Genomic DNA, 20,930 nt, shown 5'->3' on the forward strand with positions numbered 1-20,930 from the left:
CTACTTAGTCTAGACTGCTTCCCACAAAGCAGACCATACACTGGCTTTAATAACCAACAATGAGAAAAAGTATTTAATCCATCACAGCTGGCAGACCCCAGTACCCCTACTGCCAAAATTTATGTACAGGATTTACATGCCAAAATGTCCTCCCACTCCACTATCCCCACTAGGAACAGAAAGCAGAGTCTAAATTTGTCCTGAAAAGTTGTTTTTTCAGAATTCTGTCTTCTGCTTATCTCTGTGCACAAGACAGAGCTGGAAGAGGGCAGCTTGTAGTTTGGTTGCAAATGAACTTCAAAGGACATTCAAAAGCTTTAAAGGGCCACTGTAAAGCCTGTGTGTGGATGAAATGCCTTTTTGACAGGACTGAAAAGCTCTGCATGCTGGATATACACTCAAGAATGGTGCACACGTTTTTATTAAGAACTTTGTAATGATATAGATTTCTCACTTAAATGTTACAACTACCCATAGAAAAATGTTGCCTGTATCTTTTAAACACCATGTAAATAAACAAATTTATTTTTAAGACAGGATAAACTGCTATAAAAATGGTGCACAGTCAAGTCATACAAAAATACAAAATTTGTTACCAACTGCAGTCCCAGTTGCAATTACAGAGAAAAGTCCCCACCCAGGACTTCCAGTGAGCGGAGAACATAAACTTGCGGAGCCAGTCAGGGAAGAAATTTTTTATCAAAATGAGCAGAATACAAGGATTCTTTAATTAAGCACCTCCAATAACCTCCAAACATGATGAAAACTAGCTTCACTGGAAGCAACTGGGTACTTGATAAGACTTTTAGCCTTGAAAACCAGTTTCTAGGATTCATCTAAGCCAGTTTTTAAATTTGTGTTGCTGAACCCCTCTGATCTACACAAATACTGGTGCTGAGTGCCACTGCTGTCTTAGACACTGCAAGAATGTCTCCTTTCCACAAACGTAAGGCTGCCCCACTGTTTCTTCTGGGCAAGTCTGACCTCTAACTTGCACTGAGAGGCCTCACTAGTGCTCCAGTTTAAATCCCTAGGCTGAAGCTGTAGTCCAGTCAGCATTTACACAGATGTGTAAGTTACAACTTCCATACTTATAGAGCCCTCCTAATGCTAGTAGTTACAGATACAGTTCACTTAAATGAGTAAGTGCTTCCCAGACTGGATAATGCTCTTTGTCTCCCCAGCAGCTATCCTTTCCAAACATATCTTTATTTTCATACCTTTCGAATAGTTTGGGATCTGTGATATGAAAAGTGTAAATTGTTTTAATTGGCTTACAGAAAAAAAAAATGTAACAAATTTAAGTTATCAAATGACTTCTGGAAGCAAAAGTGAAACATTTTACTATTGCCAAAAGATAAGAGCACTAGTTAGCTACATGATACTACATGATTTTTTAAACCTTCAGCAGCAATTTAAAAGTCTGATAGTCTGAAAGGAAGCACAGATAACTGCTTACTTACTAAACCTTGATAACACGAGTTGCGCATGTCTCTACCTAGACATACCTCTCCACTCCATCATAAAGCTTCTGTAGAAAGGCTCTTACTCTTTTTCAAAAGATTTTCTTGATGGAGTGATTGAACCATTGAGGCATCATTATTTGTAGACAGCTTGTATTTAGTGCAATAATTTTAAAAATTCTGCTCTGAAATATTAACTTTACAATAACAAAAATAGTTTTCTTAAAAAAATGGTAACAAAAGGAATATATAGCATAGACAGATCATTAATTCTTAGCAAATACACTTAAGCATTTACCATTTCACTATGCTGAATAATTGAATATTAGCATTCATATCTGGTGAGCTTCCAGACTGAAAATAAATTTATGTATCTAATAATAATAAAAAAGCATGTTCTCGTGTCATTATTTAATAACTTCAGATAACTATCCTGGCAGTTTTACTTCCAAAGGAATGTTTCTCTGCCCTTTCTGGCTTTAGCCACCCTCTACAGTATGTACAAATATGGATCAAACAACAGGCAAGGAATGATCCCTGCTACCTCCCAGAGCTTTCTCATTAGATGAAATGAAGCATACAGTACTTTTTTATGTACAGTAGTACAGTTCATCTTTCTTCCCATCCTCAGCATCTTTGTATCTAGTCATGAATTAATCACGAGTATGGCTAAGACTAAGCTTTAGCAATCTGTTATTTCAATTGCCTGTATGGAGAATCCATACCCTTCAAAGGAACACTGCTGAAGTGTGAAGGAGGCTACTGAACTCAAGGGGAGGATAGAGGGCAATGGGTATGAGGGGTAAGTAGGGTAAGCAGGAAGTTAATTGCATATAAAAATTATCTGTCCCCATTTTGTAGGTTCTGTTTAATAGGAGATGCAAGGGCTCCCACACACCTAAATACCTGAGGAGTTGGTTATTGTGATATCTGATACTGGTAAACAAAACTGTACCCTGCCAGGGCTGTAAAGTAAAATAACTGCTTACAAACACATTTGAACTGGATGAATTCTTGCTGAAACCACCTATTGAAAATCTAAATTTGAGACTTTCCTTGATTTTAAGGTTTTCTGTACGTCACTGTCCCGAATTTAATGCAAATTTAAAATAAATTAAACAAGTAAAACTCTCAGCAGATTAGCAGTGTCATGGGAAATCTGTCTCTAAACCCAGTCATGATTTCAAATTATCTTTACAATGATACTTCCTCCAGATTTTAAAATATCGAGCAGATAAGAATCAACATTTCCATGACCACAACAAATAATTTAAGAAATGGAACAATGATAAAGCTGCTTGTAAAAGCCACCCGTATGAAAAGAGTACATGTTTCACAAAAATAATTGTTAAAAAAAGTTTTAAATCCCTGTTCCTTTTCTCTGATTTTGGCTGTATATTTATATATATATATATATATATATATGTATGTATGTATATATGTATATATATACTGTTTTGGAATGTCAATGGGTTCCAATATGGCTGGCTAGTTTCAAGATGAACTTGCTCCAGAGGCCTAGAAAACAAAGTCATACAGTACAGTCTTAGACAAATGCCAAAGGACAAGGAGAAACTGAATCAAAGGGGTCACTGGAAGCCATAAAGAAAGAAGCATGAAAAGGTGGGGTTTTTTGTTGTGCCCTGATATGAGAACAGAACATCCTAAGTGTTTTCTCATCTCTGCTACTAAGATCTACTTTAAATACAACTGCACTTAGGGCATTTCACTTTAAGAAATAATTGTCATATCTAAGAAATATCGGCATTTCACTTTAAGAAATAATTGTCATATCTAAGAAATATCTGCCTTTCAAGGAAACTGAAGCAAAACAGTAAAGACTGTGTTTTTAAAATAAGAGAAAAAAGTAATATTGATCTAAATTTCAGACATGCAATTTTGGGACTATGGGTACTACTGATACATAACAGACTCATGAATGATCCTATTCTAGATGTAACTGAGGCCATCTATCAGTACTTTGGGGAAAGGTATCAGAAATTTAACTGCTGTGTCCCATCGTTTTCAGGAAGTGAGAACCTAGTATTTCAACGTTAAATCAACTGGAGCTGAATGCCCAAAAATGGAAAACCACAAGGCCCAAACAGTTCCAAACAAGACAATCACATGAGCAGCAGAACTGGGAGCAATTCAGCAGGTGACTACTCCCATGCTGAGCCCCAAGTGCTCAGCATCTTCCCCAGCAGTCCCATGACGACTTTCAGCCAATACCAGGCTCAAGAGCCGAGAAAAAAATTCCTCTAAGAATAAGACCACCCTTGATTTGCAAGTACTTGGTTTGTGCTTTTACAGGGCTGGGGGTAAATAAAGTTTTTTAACATCCAAGCTTTAGGCAGTCAAGTACAAAAGTATAAGTAGCAGCCTGTGCCAGCTCTGACAACAGCATGAGTGGAAAACCACTTAAGGTAAACCAATTATTTGAATTAAGAATTCAACATAAAATTTTGAACTGAATTTCTTGTACATATGACTAGAGAGCTTTCATACCCAATTCTCAGTCATTTTCATGACACATTTGCATCTATATAGCATTTAGGCTGCTTTGAAAATCCCAATGTTAGTGTCTGCTTGACCGGCTAGAATTACTCCCAGAAGAAAACAGTAAATGAGCATTGAATTAGTTTTTTATATGTATAAACACAGCAGCATTTAGGCATAAGCAAATCTAGAAATTGGTATGCCATAATGAAATAGCAAAACACGCAAAGCTACACATCTATCCAGTCTATAGCAGGGACCCATTCCAGCTTAGTCAAAAAATGCTCATGCAACATGGCTTCACATACATTGTTGAAAAAATAAATTCTTCTGTTAGCATACACTTATTTAGATTCCATTTGGTTAAAAAATTATCCCCATGGTATAGAAATACGACCCCAAACACTCTGAGAAAGTGATGATGGAAAAATACTCTCTCTTACAAAGTCATAATGTACAATGACAAGTCATACCTTGCCCAACCTGGCTCTCCATTATACGCTCTCTGTTCTCCACCTTCCAAACTTATCCTCCTATCTGTTATCTGTACCATATATAGTGTTCCTTATTCCAGGCTACTCAGACATGCAACGCCTTCCTAACAGGCACACCATTAGTAAAACAGGCTGCAGAAGCATAAATGATGCATTGTTCACTGTCTGTGCATCTGACAGTGTGAGATGGAAAGAGCACACAAGAGACAAGCAACATAAGTAGTTGGCAATAAAACAAACAACTGGGAGAAATGTCATTTGAGCAGGTTGAAAGGAATCACTGTATCCAATTCCTTGGCACTGTGTAAGATAATTTGGTGAGGGCTTTAAATACCTGGTTTTACTTTGCAACAACGGATGCACTCAGTAGTGTTCTTCATTTCAGGCTTTTGTAGGGAATGTAAGATGAGCAAAAATTGTTCATCTCAGGGCAAAGAAGAGCCCAATGAATCTCAGAGCCGTCTTATTTTTAGACTATTCAGCAATTGAGGTGTCTGCATATACCACATATCATGCGCCACTAATCCTAATGAAATTATACTGCATTTGTTTCATATGAGACAGTTCCTTTCATCTTACTTTTACAGGAGATGGTCTCAGCTGTGACAAAAACTCTGCCATCCAGGTGATAGGCAAGCTCACAAACAGAAAAAGCAGAACATCTTGAGTGATACAGAGAACAAAAACTTCTCCTGAAGAAGTGCAGTCAGTAAAGACAAAGAGGGAGAAGAAGTAAAAGTGAAACTCTTGGAGGATCGCCACCTCCTCATCTGCACCTACCATTGGTTTTAGCTCTCTGCCCTCAGCTCCACCTCCCCGGCCAGCTTCTTTCATAGATTTCCTACTGTTCTCCACAAACTCCTGAAAAACAGTAATGAAATGACAAGTGCTTTCATAGAGCAGACTCCAAACATCAAACTCAAGACAGAACTTCAAGATGTAACTACTCAAAATATCCAGGCAGTTTGCATCTCCCACTTCTCTTGCTTAGACTTGACCATGAAGTATCAAAAAAGCCTGCCAAACAGCCACAAAGGCCTCCCTCACTTAATTCTGGAAGCCAGACAAATGTTTGCCTTGTGTGCTCTTACAACTTTCACATTTATCCTGCAATGCTCTCCTTTATGGGGAAAGAAGGTAAAAGGCTGGTTTTCAAAAAAAGCAAAAAACAAGCCAAAACCAAACAAAAACTAAACCATAACAACAAAAACCCCAAACAAACCAGAATCCCATTTACTGCCTTGTATCCTGTGCATAATGTTAGAACTCCATTAAACAAAAGGACTTGGAGGTAATTACTTGCAAGGTTTGGGTGATTTCCCTAACTTTCCTCAATACAACCTCTTACATTTTTCACCAAATCACAATCTCCTTTTCATGAAAATTAGAAAAGATGCTAATTCAATTTTAAGCAATTTTTTTCTCCTAAAGGCAAGAATTCTGCAGAAAATGTCAGTAAACTTTAGCTGCTGGGGTTCTCTGATATTGACTGCTGACTAAAGAAACCCACAATGCTTTTAGAATTTATCAGCGCTTTCTTCTGATAGAACATGCTGCATTTTACTGTTACTCTTTGTTAAGAAGCAACTCATCAGCTGCCACTTTTTTTATTATATACTTTAGATTCTGTAGGGGTTTACAAAAAATTTAGCACTAAATTCTTGGCATGGTTTTCCCACAGTAATAAAAAAAAAATCATGCTAGGAAGTCAGGAGAATCTTCCTCTAGCCTACACGAGGGTACATTTTACAGAGACACATTCTAGAGCTGCCACTTAAAAACACTGTCAAGAAATTTCCTACTCAACAACAAAGTGAAGGGCTTGAGAAGCAGAATTTTTACATCTTGGTTTCTAGTTAGAGTGAACAGAAAACAACATGGAACAAAAATAAACAAAATTAAATGGCCTTGCAAAAAGCCGTGACAAAGCATGTAGGCTCCAGGACAGAACATAAAGCCTGGTGTTTCTATGTGTGACAGAGTCACACAAATTCTGGTTCGTGTCTGTACAAAAACTCCACTGTGGTCACTCTATCTATGTGTGAGGTAGAATAGTCTGTTATTTTTTTCTCTCTCACATCCAAAGAGAGGTCCTTCTTGGGAAAGTACAAAACCCAAATTTTCTTCCCTTAGTTTTGCTTCTTTCTATTTTGCACTGTGGCATTTACAAGACATGATACCCAATAGTATGATTCTGCAAGCTGACTGCTCATCTAACAGCTAGCAAATAAAAGCGAATACCACAGGAAGGAAGCATCATTCCTTATTTGATGCTTATCAGATGACACTGTCTCCTGATCAAGCCATAAACAAGATGGCAAGGTAAAAAAATCAAACAACCAAAAAATCCCCACATTGAACTCAGCTAGTGCATTCATTCCACTGTCAAAATACCTATTTTATGGAACCAGATCCTTAGACTTTGAGAGTAAGGGGAAACTTACCATGAGAACTTTATCCATGTAGAATTCCCTGCCAGGGCTCCCATCATTGTATTTTGTATCGATGGCAAAACATAAGAAAAGGACATCAACAACCATTTCATAAATGGAAAGGAAGCAGTGAGCAACCAGGAATGCAAAGAGGCAGACAATGATGAGTGGCAGCACCCAGATGGTGTAATCTCGTTGGTAATTCAGCAACATAATGCCGGCCAAACCTGTGCTGCAGACAATCAGGACCTGAAGAAGAAAATAGTAGGCAACTCTAATGGCAGAAGCCTTTTGATATTTTTTGTTTGGTTTATTTTTTTTAAGGCAATATGCTTCTTGGTCTGCCAGGGTTAGAATTAGAGGTTACACATGGTAGGTAACAAGATCTTTACCTCCTTTACCTCCTACCATGTCCCTCGGGGTAAATGACATTTAATTCATTTTTCAGCAGGTTCAAGTCAATTGTTACACATCCTTCAGCACAAAGATTATTTTTCAGAGCAGATTACATTTATATTCTGCTGTCATTGTTCTAGTGTTATACAATATTCCTGTAAAAAAGAACTTTATCCTGTCAATTATATAAACCCCACAACCTGATGCAGCGCATCAGCTAACATGCAGTAGGGTTTTTTTATTTGGGGTGGAGGGAGAAAGTCAGGTATAAGGAGGATGGTATGTTTTTCATTTTGCTAGTGGAACAACTTTCAAGCTTGTTTAATATCTATCTCCCCTCCATACAGGAGCAAGTAGATCAGAATTCACATGAGGCACTTCATGTAATAGTCTCCACAGAACTACACTATGTGTGAGGCCCTAACATATATTCCACTGGGTACCAGTGTGGTTTTGGCAAAAATAAAAGGACTAATTGGCCACTTAACGTTTTGAACATTTCTGAATTTATTATTATGAACTGCAACTAAACACAAAATCATTACATAGGTCAGCTTTTATGAAAACACCACATTGAACTGGTAGAGGAGATGCTGATAGTGTAGCATTGTTACAGCTGATACTAATTTTTATATGCACTGTTCATTTGAACATTTCTGTCACTGGCACATTTTTCTAATAATCTGAGACTTCTTTTCAGGGAGGTGTTTCCTAACATTTTTCAGATACCTCAGTAAAACTTTGTTACGTAATTTCAGGTTCTCTCAAGCACCTTTATCTCCCTAATGTGTTTATTCCTTCTCACATCTTACTCACTTAATTACTGGATTCAAAGTTCAGCCCGCTGTACTCTGATTTAACAGAAGTAGAGGAATGCAATAAGGAATACAGATCAGTCCAACCAGTGTCCAAATACTTAGGCACAGGTGATTTAAGAAGACTGGTATTAATTGTTTCAGTAAATTATGGCACTTCAAAGGATAGAAATAATTCACTGGATTACGTTTCCACACAGTCTGTCTCCATCAGCTGGAGACCCAAGAGGCTGACTGACTGAAGAAATTATTCTAGTCTCCTTTTAATTCTCAGAGTAGAACTAACTTAGTTGCTTAAGCTGGCAGTTCCTCATAGCAGGCTTCTGTACTCTTCCAGTCCAATTTTGTCACCCCAATAAAGGGTGGTCAATAATATGTCAAATTTTCAACATAAACCTGAAGAATCCTTCCTAAACAGAATTTAAAAGAAAAGCTTCCTTTCCTTGCAATTCTGTCTTAACCACAAAATCAAAACCTTAGAACTTCTAATCACTTTTCTCTTGACTCCCTAAAAAAATAATGGAAAAGGTGTCATAAGCTTCAGCTATTCCTCTCTAGTCACTTTTACTAAGTTTAAGCGGGTCATCTGCTTATGCTCCCTATCCTGAATAGTCCCTTCCTAATAGGATGCTGCTAGATGTGATAAAGTGCACACTAAGAAACAGGATTTTTAAGGCATTTTGTATTAGGGTTCAAGCCATTGCTAAAGAAAGACTGCTTCTCTGTAGGTCTGTAACAACTGTATGCAGCAGACATACCTTTCCTAGAAACAGCATAAAATCCCCAACTGTGTTTATGGCAGCCACTCGCAAAGCATTTTCCACTAGGATAACAAAGGCATCCTTTGCTGAGGTGCAGAAATTGGTGCTGTTGATAGCTGTGGCTGTATACGCATTCTGAGAAAAGGAGATTGAAGATTTGTTCATAGAACGATCAGGTATTTCAGATAGAGGGTGGGGAAGGTAAGGGGGAAGATACAGCTTCTGAGTAAGTCACATTCATCATACGATTTTAATGAACCAAAATTCCCTTGAGAGTTGTTGAATCAAGCAATATGAACCAGCTGACAGAAGATTATATGAGGTAAAGAATTACTATTCTTCTCCTTCCTTGCTCATAATTTATGCATTAACTAGTTTGTTCAAAAAAACTCATTAAACGGAATTTGCAATTTCTCTGCAGGAGGTGGTGAACGGTAGCATAGCTACAGAAATTAAATAGTTCCAAAAAAGAAATCTGGAAATATAAAAGAATTTGAGTGTCATACAAGTCAACCAAGATAATTTCTAGATACTCAACTAGACTGCATTTAAGGTTAGTGAGGACAGTTTTCAAGGATTACATTGAGGGGTTTAAAATGCTTTCTTATGATTTTATTTTGTACATTTCCACAAGCAAAAAAAATTAACAACAGTGAAACAGATATTACCAAGGTATCTATGTACATATGTAAGAGGTGGAACTACAGGCCCATAAACCCACTTTTACAAAGGGTCTTTTACAAGGACCAGCTAGTATGTTGCACTTTGCAACTCTTTTCCCCTTTGGAGACAATGATGACAATTTGATGTTTTGTATAGTTCTTATACTGTGGGAATCTTAAATATTACACCTAGCAAAGCTTAATTCTCGTCTCACTGCAAAAATATTTTGAAACTCAGAGGCAGTTTGAACGAGTAGACATAAGAGGGAATGTCTTCAACCACTAAATACATTGTTATAAAGTTTAGATACCATGTTCATAAAGATGAATATTGGCTATTTTTAGTTTTTGTTTACATTCCAAAGGTCAATGTAGTGTTTTGCAGTATAATTTCAGTAATGGAGACAAGACTGAAGTATTTTCATTCAAGTTCAGGTCCAAAGTACAAGACATTATGTGTTGGCATCAGACTGCACTCTGAGAATATATATACTAGTACCAGCCCTTACATAAAATTTAAATATTGAAAATCTTACCTGATTTAAGTATGTCAGGCACTTTTCTAGACACCAAAGGCAGCAGATGCAGGCTTTAAGCATACAGCGAGCACAAGCATTTTCCTAGAAAAGCACAGAATGTGGGAAAACATAGATAAAGAGTTTTAATGGAAAAATATTCCCTGGTGTTTCAGTAACTGATATTCAGCCCACTAACTTAAGCAATCTGTATCAGTCCCATGGTCCTATAAAGTCTAAATATTCATATTCATAGGATGGTTTGGGATGGAAGGAACTCCCAACACCACCAGCCAGGGACACCTTTCACTAGGCCAGGTTGCTCAAAGCCTCATCCAATGTGACTCAGAACACTTCCAGGGGTGGGGTATCTACAACTTCTCTGGGTAACCTGTTCTAGTGTCTCACCACCCTGATAGTGAAGAATTTATTCTTACCCTTGATCTATTCCAAAACAAGACTTCCAACCTCCCACATTGACTAAACAAACAGGTAAACACGTCAGGCCTTGAGTTTTGGTAAGAAAATGGAATCTATTTCTCTTACTTTTCCTTTGAGTTGTGTGTGAATATACATGAGAATCATTCGTGGTATCTTCACTAGTGTGATAATGAAAGACCCCTTTGCTACTGTTCCTAGGTGGTAACAAACAAGGCGATTAACAGATGCCAGAATAGGAGTAAATGGCAGATTTCTTTTCTCCCTGTTGAAAAGAGAAAAAAAATGAAGTAGAATGATCAGTATTTATGTGAAATCTTCTACAAGTGCTACAAATTCTCAACAAAACAATGTGGAAAAGGAATATATTATCCTCATACTAGCTTTCAGGATATATTGCTTACTCCACCCTGACAATCTGTGTAATTCGCAGATTTTTCACTAATGCAGAAGTAGGACTAGGATAAGGAATCAGTATGTCATACTGTCAGAGACTGAAATTTTTTTGGCTTAGGATTTATTGCCTATTATAGCAAAACTGTATAACAAAAGCTGCATGGAAGACCACCACACCCTCCATGAGCCTCCCGACTGAGGCCCTGGACTGCAAGTTGATGGAGATAAGATAAAGTGACTCAAGTCTGGGCTTCGGGAAAAGAATACATTCACAGGAGGGTAAAGCCTCACCTTCACCTGGTGGAGACCACAGCCCCAGGGCTATCAGCTGCCAGTCTCCCACAGACTGTCACACCAAAGGGAGGGCGGAGAGAGGCTTTGGGTGTGTGGTGAAAAAGCCTCTAGTCAAAGGCAGTGAATTCCCATCCTCTGCTGTGCAGACCAGCTCAGATGTGGGGCCCTTCACCCTGGGATAGCCAGATCTACGGCCACTCATGTGAATGACAGCAGCGGGGATGTCATGGCCCATCAAAGCCTCCACCACAGCACTGCAACATGATGCAACAGATCCATAGTGTTGCAAGGGACAGTGTCAAACTTGTCCTCCCCAGGGAAGGCACCTGGGCTTTCCCACCTGGCCCAAAAAGTATAGAATCCATTGGACTATACTTTTTGGGGTGCAGCAGGGGACCCCAAGCACAAAGAAGATCAGATGGAGGGAAGTCACTAGACATCATTGGGATCCTTGGAAGGATGATATGTTTCTACCTAACCCGTGTCACTCTCCCTGCCCCACCCCGCTCTTTTTCGATTTCTTTCTTTCTTTATTTTCTCTCTTTGCCTCTTTTACAATTAAATAAAATATATCAAGTTTTTTTTGGCACCAACATCTAACCTCCTTTGGTTTTAATCAAGTTTTGGGGTGTATTTCAAACCTTTCTGGGTTTGATCTGCTTTATTCACAGAGACTTAGTTTTCTATGCTCTTCTGTGTTTAAATCTATTCGTAACACATATGAGTAGTGTGGTGGTGCATCCCCTTTGTCCCTTCCTGCTTTGGGCTGCACTGTGATCTCAGAAATGCTTGTTAGGCCTCAGTCTTGACAAAGAGCACCTGGGCTCAGCTCCTCAAACTTATCAGAAACATGGTCTGCTCCCAGGAACTTGTCCTGTCTAACAAGCTCCTGTTTTTAAACAGCCTTGTAAACTTTCTTTTTTGTGACTAAATAACAACCTAGGAAGAACAACATTTCTGTTATTGAACTTTCAAAGAAAATTGCAGACCTGAATTGTGGCCAGGATGGAGAATTACTATCACTGAAGCCAGTTCTCTTGCAACCCCGCAGATTCCTGGACTGCAGTGGGCTGTGACCAGCACCTCCCTCTGAGTGGGGCCTCTCTGAGCCAGTGAACTCTCAAGTTTGTGATACTCAGAGGACCAATGTCAAATGCTGCTGACAGAGCCTGGGCTGACACCCCACTGCTCAAGCCTCAACCCTTTGCCTGTTGAGAAGGTGCAAAGGCATCCAGCGTGAGCACTTCCCTGAACTTGAAAGAAATTATTTTTACTGATCTATACCTTGTACATACAAGTGTGAGTGTGAATGTACTACAGCAAATGTACTATGAATGTTAGATTGCTAAGTAAGTCAAGTCTATAACTGAGTTACTGTTGTGCTCACAGTAAATTCTATAGACTCTTCTGGAAAATTGGTTAAATTAGGGTATTGATTAAGTGATGCTAAGTTTAAGTGCTGTTAAAATCTTTAGGCCTAAACTGTTGGTCAGGTCTGGGGTTGAAAGAGGCAAGAGGGTCCACTCTTGTGACTCAGTGGGAGGGTCTCCCTTACTCCTTTTTATCCTTATCCTTTCTCATCCTTAACCTTTTTCCATCCCCAGCTTCCACATAAATAATCTTAGGTTTAGTTTTAGATCAATTGATTTTAGATTTTAATCCTACTTTTCCTCTGTGTGCTTTAACCATCTACTAAGAAGTAGAGTGAATCTTGTCAATGAACTGTCACACTTTCACTTTTATACTAACCTGTTTTTGCCAATACCTTTGCCAGTGATTCTCTGAGCAACTGAAAATACTCATTGGTGACAGGTAGTCTTACTAGCAGCTGGCTTCATTACCACTGTTAACAACTGGCAGTTCCTGTAAAGTTACATTGGATGGTGTGCAATTCAAAACCTTCTAAAACAGTAAGAAACCGTGCTAATACATTTTTAGATAAACTTGCCTTCTCCCCTCTTATTTCGTTGGAGATCTTTGTGTGGACTTTGGAGAGGATATTACTAATTGATCACCTACAGTCTTTTCTCAGATTTTTTGCATTTCTGATTTAGCTATTATGTCCTCAAGGTACCAAGTGTTGAGCCTTAAAACAAGTTATTTAATGCAATGTAGCTACAATATTTTTAATTTATCAGATAAATACTTTCACAGTTTGAAGCCACTTTTCTACCAAGAAACTCACTTATATGTCTCTCTCAAAGAACAGCACTATTAAACATTTAAAGAATGGCTCTTCTTCTTTATTAGAAATAAGAGCATGATAATAAGCATATTAAGAAACATGTGCTAACATTCAAAAAATAAAGGATCTCCCCAGCTTCAGAAAGATGCAAATTTCATTCAGAAAAGATAATAAAGTAGGTTCTTCATTCCATGAAACTAATACCTGCATAACATAATCTGAGACGTTAATGATTAAAATAGGTTTACCCTGTATGTTCTCTCAACTAACTTTCAGGGGAAGACAAATTTTACTCCCTGTTGGGCACAATCACAAAAATGGCTTGAGTCTTATGCCCAGGCAACCCAAACACTTTCTCATGTTCAGGGCAAAGTCTGTCTTGCAAAACACTTTGAGGCCTTTTATTGCCTGAGTTGAAAGGAATCCATCTGGCTAAGGTGAATGAGCAGTGAACACATATAAAACATTTCTCCATGGATAACCTCGTCTCATTTGATTTGGGAAGCTGCTCATATGCAAAATAATGGGTAAGTGCAAATTAATGCCTTTTCCATTTTTACAAGTCACTTTTCAAATTATGATTGCACCTTAAAATGCAAGAAGAAGATAAGAGCAGAGAGAAATGAGTATTTACTAACTTAAAATAAAATTGCTGTTATGGAATTATAGAATATGGAAAAAAAAGAAAATCCATTCACCCTCAGGTGATAGGAAATACATAAACTTACAGGTGAAGCATACATGTTCCTAAGCAATCTATTTAAATGCAGAGTTATTCTCTTCCCTCTGTATTTTCCTCATTCCGTACTCAATCTAGTTTAACTATTCACAAGATTACATCCCTGTAACATCTTGTAATAATTTCATAGATGTATTTCACTGGTATACTGGAGAACTTCATCATTAAGAAAATAACAAAATTTCTGACAGCACAATAAATTGATTCTGTGCTTTTGATACTATTTTAAGGAGTAGGGCAGAAAAGGAGTAAAATGTAGTTCAGATAACAGCCTCAATTAAAAAGACAAACCAATTAAATATTTGTGATCTGAATCATGCACTTGAAAAATATCTGCATACATTATTCAAAAACTGATACACAACTTAGTCCACAAACATAGCAATGAAATATGGAGCTTTAAAATTTTACAAGAATTTTTACTTGTATACGATCTTGTCAGAATCTATATGTAAATGATGAATCTAATAAGATCTTACGTAATCTCATGAAAGAAAGATTAATGAAGACTAGTGAAGCACTGTAAATAATTTAAAAGGCACTGTTTTGCAACTAAAATAATAATCAATTGCTTTCATTATTTTTTTAACCTCTACAGATCTTACCAGCATTAATTATTAGCAAAACAGATGACCTTCCAGGCACATCCTACTTTGTAAACAACCACCCATCTCTGTAGAATGTGCACAGGTTACAAGGCAAATAAGACTTCAAGTCTTAGATGTCAAGAACACCATCTATAACTGGCAAAACAGATATTTCAGGACTTCACATGATTTAAAAAGAGTCAAGGCAATTTAACTGTTCCCCAGCTTTCACAATGGATACAAGTATTCTCCCCAAAACCTCTGCCCCTCATTATTTCTGCTAAGTCAATGTGTAGGCTACTGTCTTGGGGTGACTTGATGTTGTATTCCCTATCGCTGCACTATGCCCAGAAATTAGCATATATGCCTTTCTATGCCTTTAAATTGAGCCTGAGAGAGGAGAGAGAAAAGTGTACTTTTCCAAAGCAGTTTGTTTTCATGTTCTGAGGACACAGAGATAAAACCTGTCTGCTTCTGCAGAGCGAGGGTGGGGAAGCAGCCTGCTTGCTTTCCAGCCAGCTTTCGGTCAGTTTTTCCTCCGGAGAGCTGAACTTTTGTTTTCCTTTTCGTTTTTTTTCCTTTTCTCTCTGCTGGACTGTTTCAACATCAGAATACATCGGGAGAACTTTCCACCGAGGCCCTGGCCCTGGAGGTGGGCTCACCACCCCATCCCAGCTCCAAGGAGGGGGAGAGAGAGACTACGGAAGGACTCTGAAATTTTCCCAGGTTTTTCTCTCCACAGTGAGAGGTTTTATCATTTAGCATTATTATTCTTTTCCTGTGTGTTTGTTAAATAGTTTTTATCTCTTTCAATTTCCTTCAAGGAAAATTCAACTATTCCAGAACCTGGTGGGGGAGGGGTGGTTGTAACCTGCCTTCTCTCAGAAGATATATTTCTAAATTTGGCCAAACCAACACAAATTTAGTGGTGCCCAGTGTGGCTCATGATAGAGCTATCAAAGTTATCCTTACCTTGTAAAATAGTATGTCACAACAGCCCCTGCTACTGTCATCTGCTGACAGGCTAGGATAAACTCGCTGATCCAGATGAGTCCCACTATGTGGTACCACCACATGTATTTCAAAGGACCTGCCATCTGAAATTCAACAAATCCTTCTTCATTTGGGACAGGACTACCTAGAAATAAATGAGGGTAAAAAAGTAATTGATGCTTACATCACCTGATAAAGACGGAAGCATATGGTTCATAACCAGTTACAGCAGAAACCCTCCAGTTTCTACTCATAGTTTTAAATGTCATGTTCAGGAAGACTGTTCTTAAGAAAGATAGTTTTTGAGACAATAAGTATAATGGTATTGGGGAAAAAAAAAACACTAAAAAAATTTCCACAACTAACCACCATCTTATAGCAAAAATTCATATAGTTAAACATAATGAAAGTCTACTTCAGTCATTCTTAAATTGAGTTAGCTGCTTTATCAGTATTATTCATACAGCAGGAATCAGTATCAGCTCCTTACATCTAGATGTCAACATTAACAATCACTTTTGTTTTCCTTACAGTAAGTTTTTGTAGCTTTAAAGCTATTAACAGACATACGGAACAGCCTTAGAAATTCTAAATATATGATTTCATATATTCAAGAATGCACTGACTCTTTCTCTAATATGAATCATGTACAGAGACTGACAGCATGTCAGAACACTCCTAGGATAAGGTCTATTTCAATGTGTTAATGCACAGTGAGATATTTCATCTTATACAACAGTCACATGAACAGCTGATGAGATTCAGAAAAACACTGCAAGTAACTTTATGTGCATAAAGTGCATACCTTGAAAAACAATTGTTTTGACTTAGTACTCACAGCACATTATCCACGTTCCTAGTTATGTTTTTATACTTACATATAAAATCAATGTTTTCTTGTGAATAAGTTAACTATTGAAATCTGGTTTCAGTGAACAAGGATTTGGCCTTATTTGCACAAATATTTTGTTTGAGTGCATATAAGCTAAAAAGATAAATAAGTTTTTGAAGAATCAAGGCCAGTTGAAGGGTTCTACCAGTTACCTGTAAAATCAGACTACATTCTGCTACAAATTTAGTGCCTGTGCAGTGGTCTGATTCAGAAAGTGAAGCACAGGGCTGAGATTTTCAGTGGCGACCATTTTCTGCACACAGCACAGCGTGCAATGAAAACTAAAAATTTCAGCAGTAATGAGAACAAGAACACATGAATTCTATTGCCTCCAACCCTTGCTAAGAACTCAGGATATGAAAAATACTTACCTTGTATTACTGTGAAATAGCTTTGTGACTTGAAACACTTACTTTTGGATCAGTAGTAAACAACACATTTCAAAATTTTAAGGTATTTATGAATGACAGCCTCTGTTATCTACAATATACTGCAAAATAACACACTTTTTAAAAAGCATCTGCTATGTTTCTCTGCTGAAATAAGTAAGATTTGGACCTATAGGATTGATTAATTCTAGACGCTCTTGTCAGACCCTGAATACAAATAAAGCTTTCACCTTCTATGTACTGAAGAGCAGGCAGAATTAAGAGTACATTGGCTGCTCTCTGAATAAAGTGTACAAACAGCAGAAAAATCTCCCTAATGATTCTGGAATAATACTGGACACCTAAGTTACAAACAACTGAAAACTAATTCCACAATATTTACATTGTGGGAGACAGTAATTGTGTGCAATGGCCCTTCCCTTACTGTGTACTCATCTGTGTGAGTACTGCCAACAACACTTGGTGATATTAGCTCCAAGATTATGCTTTCTTTAATTTGCACGTGTAAAATTTGAGGGAATTATTTGAAAAATTGCTACAGCAGTTTTATTAATAGAGTCTCATGGTTTGCAGCAAGCCAGCTTGCATCAAATCAAAAAGCCACACACAAAAAGCATCACACACAAAGTACCGTGCTGGGAATGCACACTAAAATGCACAATAACTTTCTTGAAACAAGTGCTCTGAAGTCAGTGAAGTAGACAGGAATAGAAGCACAACAAGTGGGCTTTTTTCCTTGAGATTCCCAAATGCTTTTTAGCCAACTCTGCTTGAAATAATACACAACCAAAGTGAAATGTATTTAAAATAAGTGACAGCTGCTTACCTGTAGTACCAAGAAAAAGCAGGACTGCAATCCAGTATGTCCAGAAGAGGATAAGCACAAAGAATGTCCAAAATGGCTGGAAGACTAACAGCGGCAGGTGAATGAAGACCTTGCCGGCCACGTGGAACAAGGCAATGGTGAGAGCTACTCTTTTGCGCATAATTAACATAATTAAGAACAAGATAACCTAGAGGGGGAAGTTTTCAAATCACATTTTAGAGTACTGAAACAGAATCAAGCTATTCTTTTGCATAGCAAGGATATTCAAACACACTAAATTAACAGATACTCTATCTAGAAGATCACAAGATCAAAATGTAAAACCTCTATCAGCTTCCTCTAGTGATAAATTATTTTCCAAATTATACTTTTGGGGAATTCCATTCTCATAATTATGTATTTGGAATCATCATCAGCCTCAAGCTGATTAGATAAGACCAGGTTCTATCCTCAGTTATGTTTTACAAAACAGTGAAATTGGCAAGTTTTAGCAGAAAGGTAATTTAAAATTTATATTTGACTATGGTGTGGTGATCTTACAGGATGTATGTATATATGTGTGTAATAACATAGGGACTAAAAATCTAGGAGAGGGAACAGAGAGGAACTTTTGGATTAGGATGTGAAAAAAGAGGAAGAAAACAGGGAGTCTACAATTCCTGTCAAATTGGTCAAACATTGTCAGTTTTTGGTAGTAAATTCAGTGACTCTGAAATGAACAGCAAGGCCCAAAAAAGATAAATTGGTCCAATAGTCAGTGTTAGTATTTCAGTTCACAACGACTTGAGAACAACTTCTTTCAGAAGTAGGCTAAGGATTTTTAAATACACTGAGATGACTAAGTACCTCTGAACTGAGAACCTAAGAAAAATCTCTTTGGATAGGCAGTCCAATATCATACCTATTCTTGGAAGTCCCTGTGGACATTTCACATGATGAAAGTAGCTGCAGGGTTAGAAAGTCTCTCCTGACTCAAAATCAGATATTAGAGAACTGTTCCTAGAAAATCTCCCCTGACTCATATTTAGGTATTAGAGAACAGTTCCTGAAAGTTAAAAAAATAACATAATGAAAGAAAATCACTTCAACAGAAATTGTGGCAGAAATAAACTGTTCAAAAATGTGTGCAATACAATGCTTTCACCTGAATAAAAAACCAGAGACCAACAGGAAGACAAGAACAAGAAAATGATGCAGTCATTAGCAAACCATACCGTGAAGACTGTAGCTGCAATGGCATAGATCAAGAGAGCCTGAAGATTGTCTTTGGCTATTTGAGTCTCAAGAGCACTGGCAGATAGTCGTTGTTTAGCATAGAGCCACCACAGGACTCCTGTACCACCTACGTTTTAGTGAGAAAACAGAAAGGATAAATGAATGATACATCTTCTGTGTGACACAGTCATGCTACCTAGTCCCAGAGAAATGAAACAGTTCTTTCATTTCAAGTCTAATCTGGTACTGAACACTCAAGAGCAGTGATGCTCAACCCAACAGGAACCTGAGAGGAGGGAGAAGTACTTAGTTGTCATCTGTTGCCCTCTTCTCAGGTGAATCAACTCTTTTCACAGTCTCACCACACTATGACCACTTAAGAGACTTGCAGAACCTTGATTCTGTGTTCTAGGGTAAACTGCATGGAAGAATTACTTCATGGGGAGCCCTAACAATGAACAGCACAGCTCCCACTAGACAGGTAAGAGAGGAACAAAAGGAAGAATAAATAGTTCTGTAGGCTATATGTATGGATGTATATGTGTGTATAACAATGCAGGGGGTAAGAATTTAGGAGGGAGAACAGAGACAGACCTTTGGACTAGGATGTGAAATAGCAACAACAAAACAAGGAGTCTACCACTCCTGGGTAATTGAAACAACAAGGATCAGCCTGATGCTGGAAACAGCATCATAATGGTATGTAGCTTAACTTGCTTCAGACAACATCTTGGACACTGGAAAAAAAATTAGTGAAAGGCACAGGAGGCAAATACAACGTGAGGTACTATCTTCTCATCCCTGTTATGAAAACCTAGCCTTATGGCCAGAATAACACTCTCCTATTCTAGCTGCCTTTCCAAGATAGAGCTTTTCTTAAACACAGGTCTCCAGCCCCTCAGAGAGATAACCTCTCCTCTCTGAGACATTTCTTTTTTCTTTTGAGTGTCCTTCTCTGTTCTGGTGGTATTTCTGAATCAAATGCATGAGCTTAGTCGGGAGGTTGTACCAGATGAGCCTCTCTGGTCCCTTCCAACCTTACCCATTCTGTGATCACATGTTTTTGCTGAAGGTACTCTGTTCAAGTCTAAAATGAAGAATGCTCTTTCGACATCTCCTAAACAAACAGCCAAGACAGAATAAGCAGTATGTGTCATAGAAGACAGGTTTTTATTCAGGCTGTGTAAAGGATGAAACTTTTTACAACATAGTAACAGCTGCCAATAATATAAGTCATTCCACTGTTTCACTGAACATGGTTTCTCAGCTTCTAAAGAGAATAGAAATGAAAAAAAAAAAAAATTCTATATTTTTCCTTTTCCCTGGTCATAGATTGTGAGGCCATTAAGCAGAAAACCAAAGTGATCTTGAAAAAATACAGATGATCTGCTGATTTTTTTCCATCCACTGCAGTCATGGATTGCAAGAATTAAATCACTAGTGCTTCCTAATATGATTATTGTGGGTTTTTTTCTTCCCTACAGTCATCTGCCCAGACATTTTGGCTTATCTACTCAGTAAGAAGCGTAGAAAACTTTAGTTTTACAAATTTAAAAGCTGATCTGATAAAATAAGGCTATTTTCATACCAAGCTACATCATTTTGGAAGAGACAACCTTTGGACATTTCCAAGATAGCATGGCCGGCTGCATTTCACACATGATCTAGGTCATGCAGGTCTTCCTGAGCCATATGGAAATATAAGGATTTTATTAGAATTTCTAGACAAGAACCTTTACTTCCTCTCTTCAATAAGAGGTCTTAAAGAGCTACTCAAAGAACTGAAGGGGCTGATGAACATGTCAGGGTGGTAACATATTCAGCTGCATAAGCAATAGCTGCCCTTTGATTTCTTCATGCACCAGCCATCAGACACAGCCAGGTGTGCTGCCTTGCTGACCTATTTGGAAGGCAGGTTAAGAAGTAGGCAACGTTTAGG

The 20,930-nt window shown here is 37.9% G+C and overlaps 1 protein-coding gene across 5 annotated transcripts in view; it reads right to left on the minus strand.

Annotated features, from left to right (window-relative positions):
• SLC44A1 (solute carrier family 44 member 1) overlaps positions 1-20,930 on the minus strand; it is an 88,441-nt gene that overhangs the window by 20,936 nt on the left and 46,575 nt on the right. For 2 of the 5 annotated variants that reach the window (XR_006015263.1, XM_042023419.1), the window contains exons 8-15: positions 18,991-19,118; positions 17,777-17,963; positions 15,649-15,814; positions 10,584-10,740; positions 10,059-10,142; positions 8,858-8,995; positions 6,901-7,137; positions 5,237-5,317 (exon numbers count right to left, since the gene is read on the minus strand). Coding sequence is in view for 4 of the 5 variants with exons in the window: in XM_042023419.1 (XP_041879353.1) it covers positions 5,237-5,317; positions 6,901-7,137; positions 8,858-8,995; positions 10,059-10,142; positions 10,584-10,740; positions 15,649-15,814; positions 17,777-17,963; positions 18,991-19,118 (1,178 nt within the window). In the remaining variant the exon portion in view is untranslated. Of the gene's footprint in view, positions 1-403; positions 5,318-6,900; positions 7,138-8,857; positions 8,996-10,058; positions 10,143-10,583; positions 10,741-15,648; positions 15,815-17,776; positions 17,964-18,990; positions 19,119-20,930 lie in introns of those variants that run through there. The other 3 variants (XM_042023420.1, XM_042023421.1, XM_042023418.1) reach the window with 3 other exon arrangements.

The sequence above is a fragment of the Corvus kubaryi genome, unplaced genomic scaffold (genome assembly GCF_017639235.1).
Source record: "Corvus kubaryi isolate FWS band 111438036 unplaced genomic scaffold, C.kubaryi_AGA036_p1.0 37249, whole genome shotgun sequence".
NCBI lineage: Eukaryota > Metazoa > Chordata > Aves > Passeriformes > Corvidae > Corvus > Corvus kubaryi.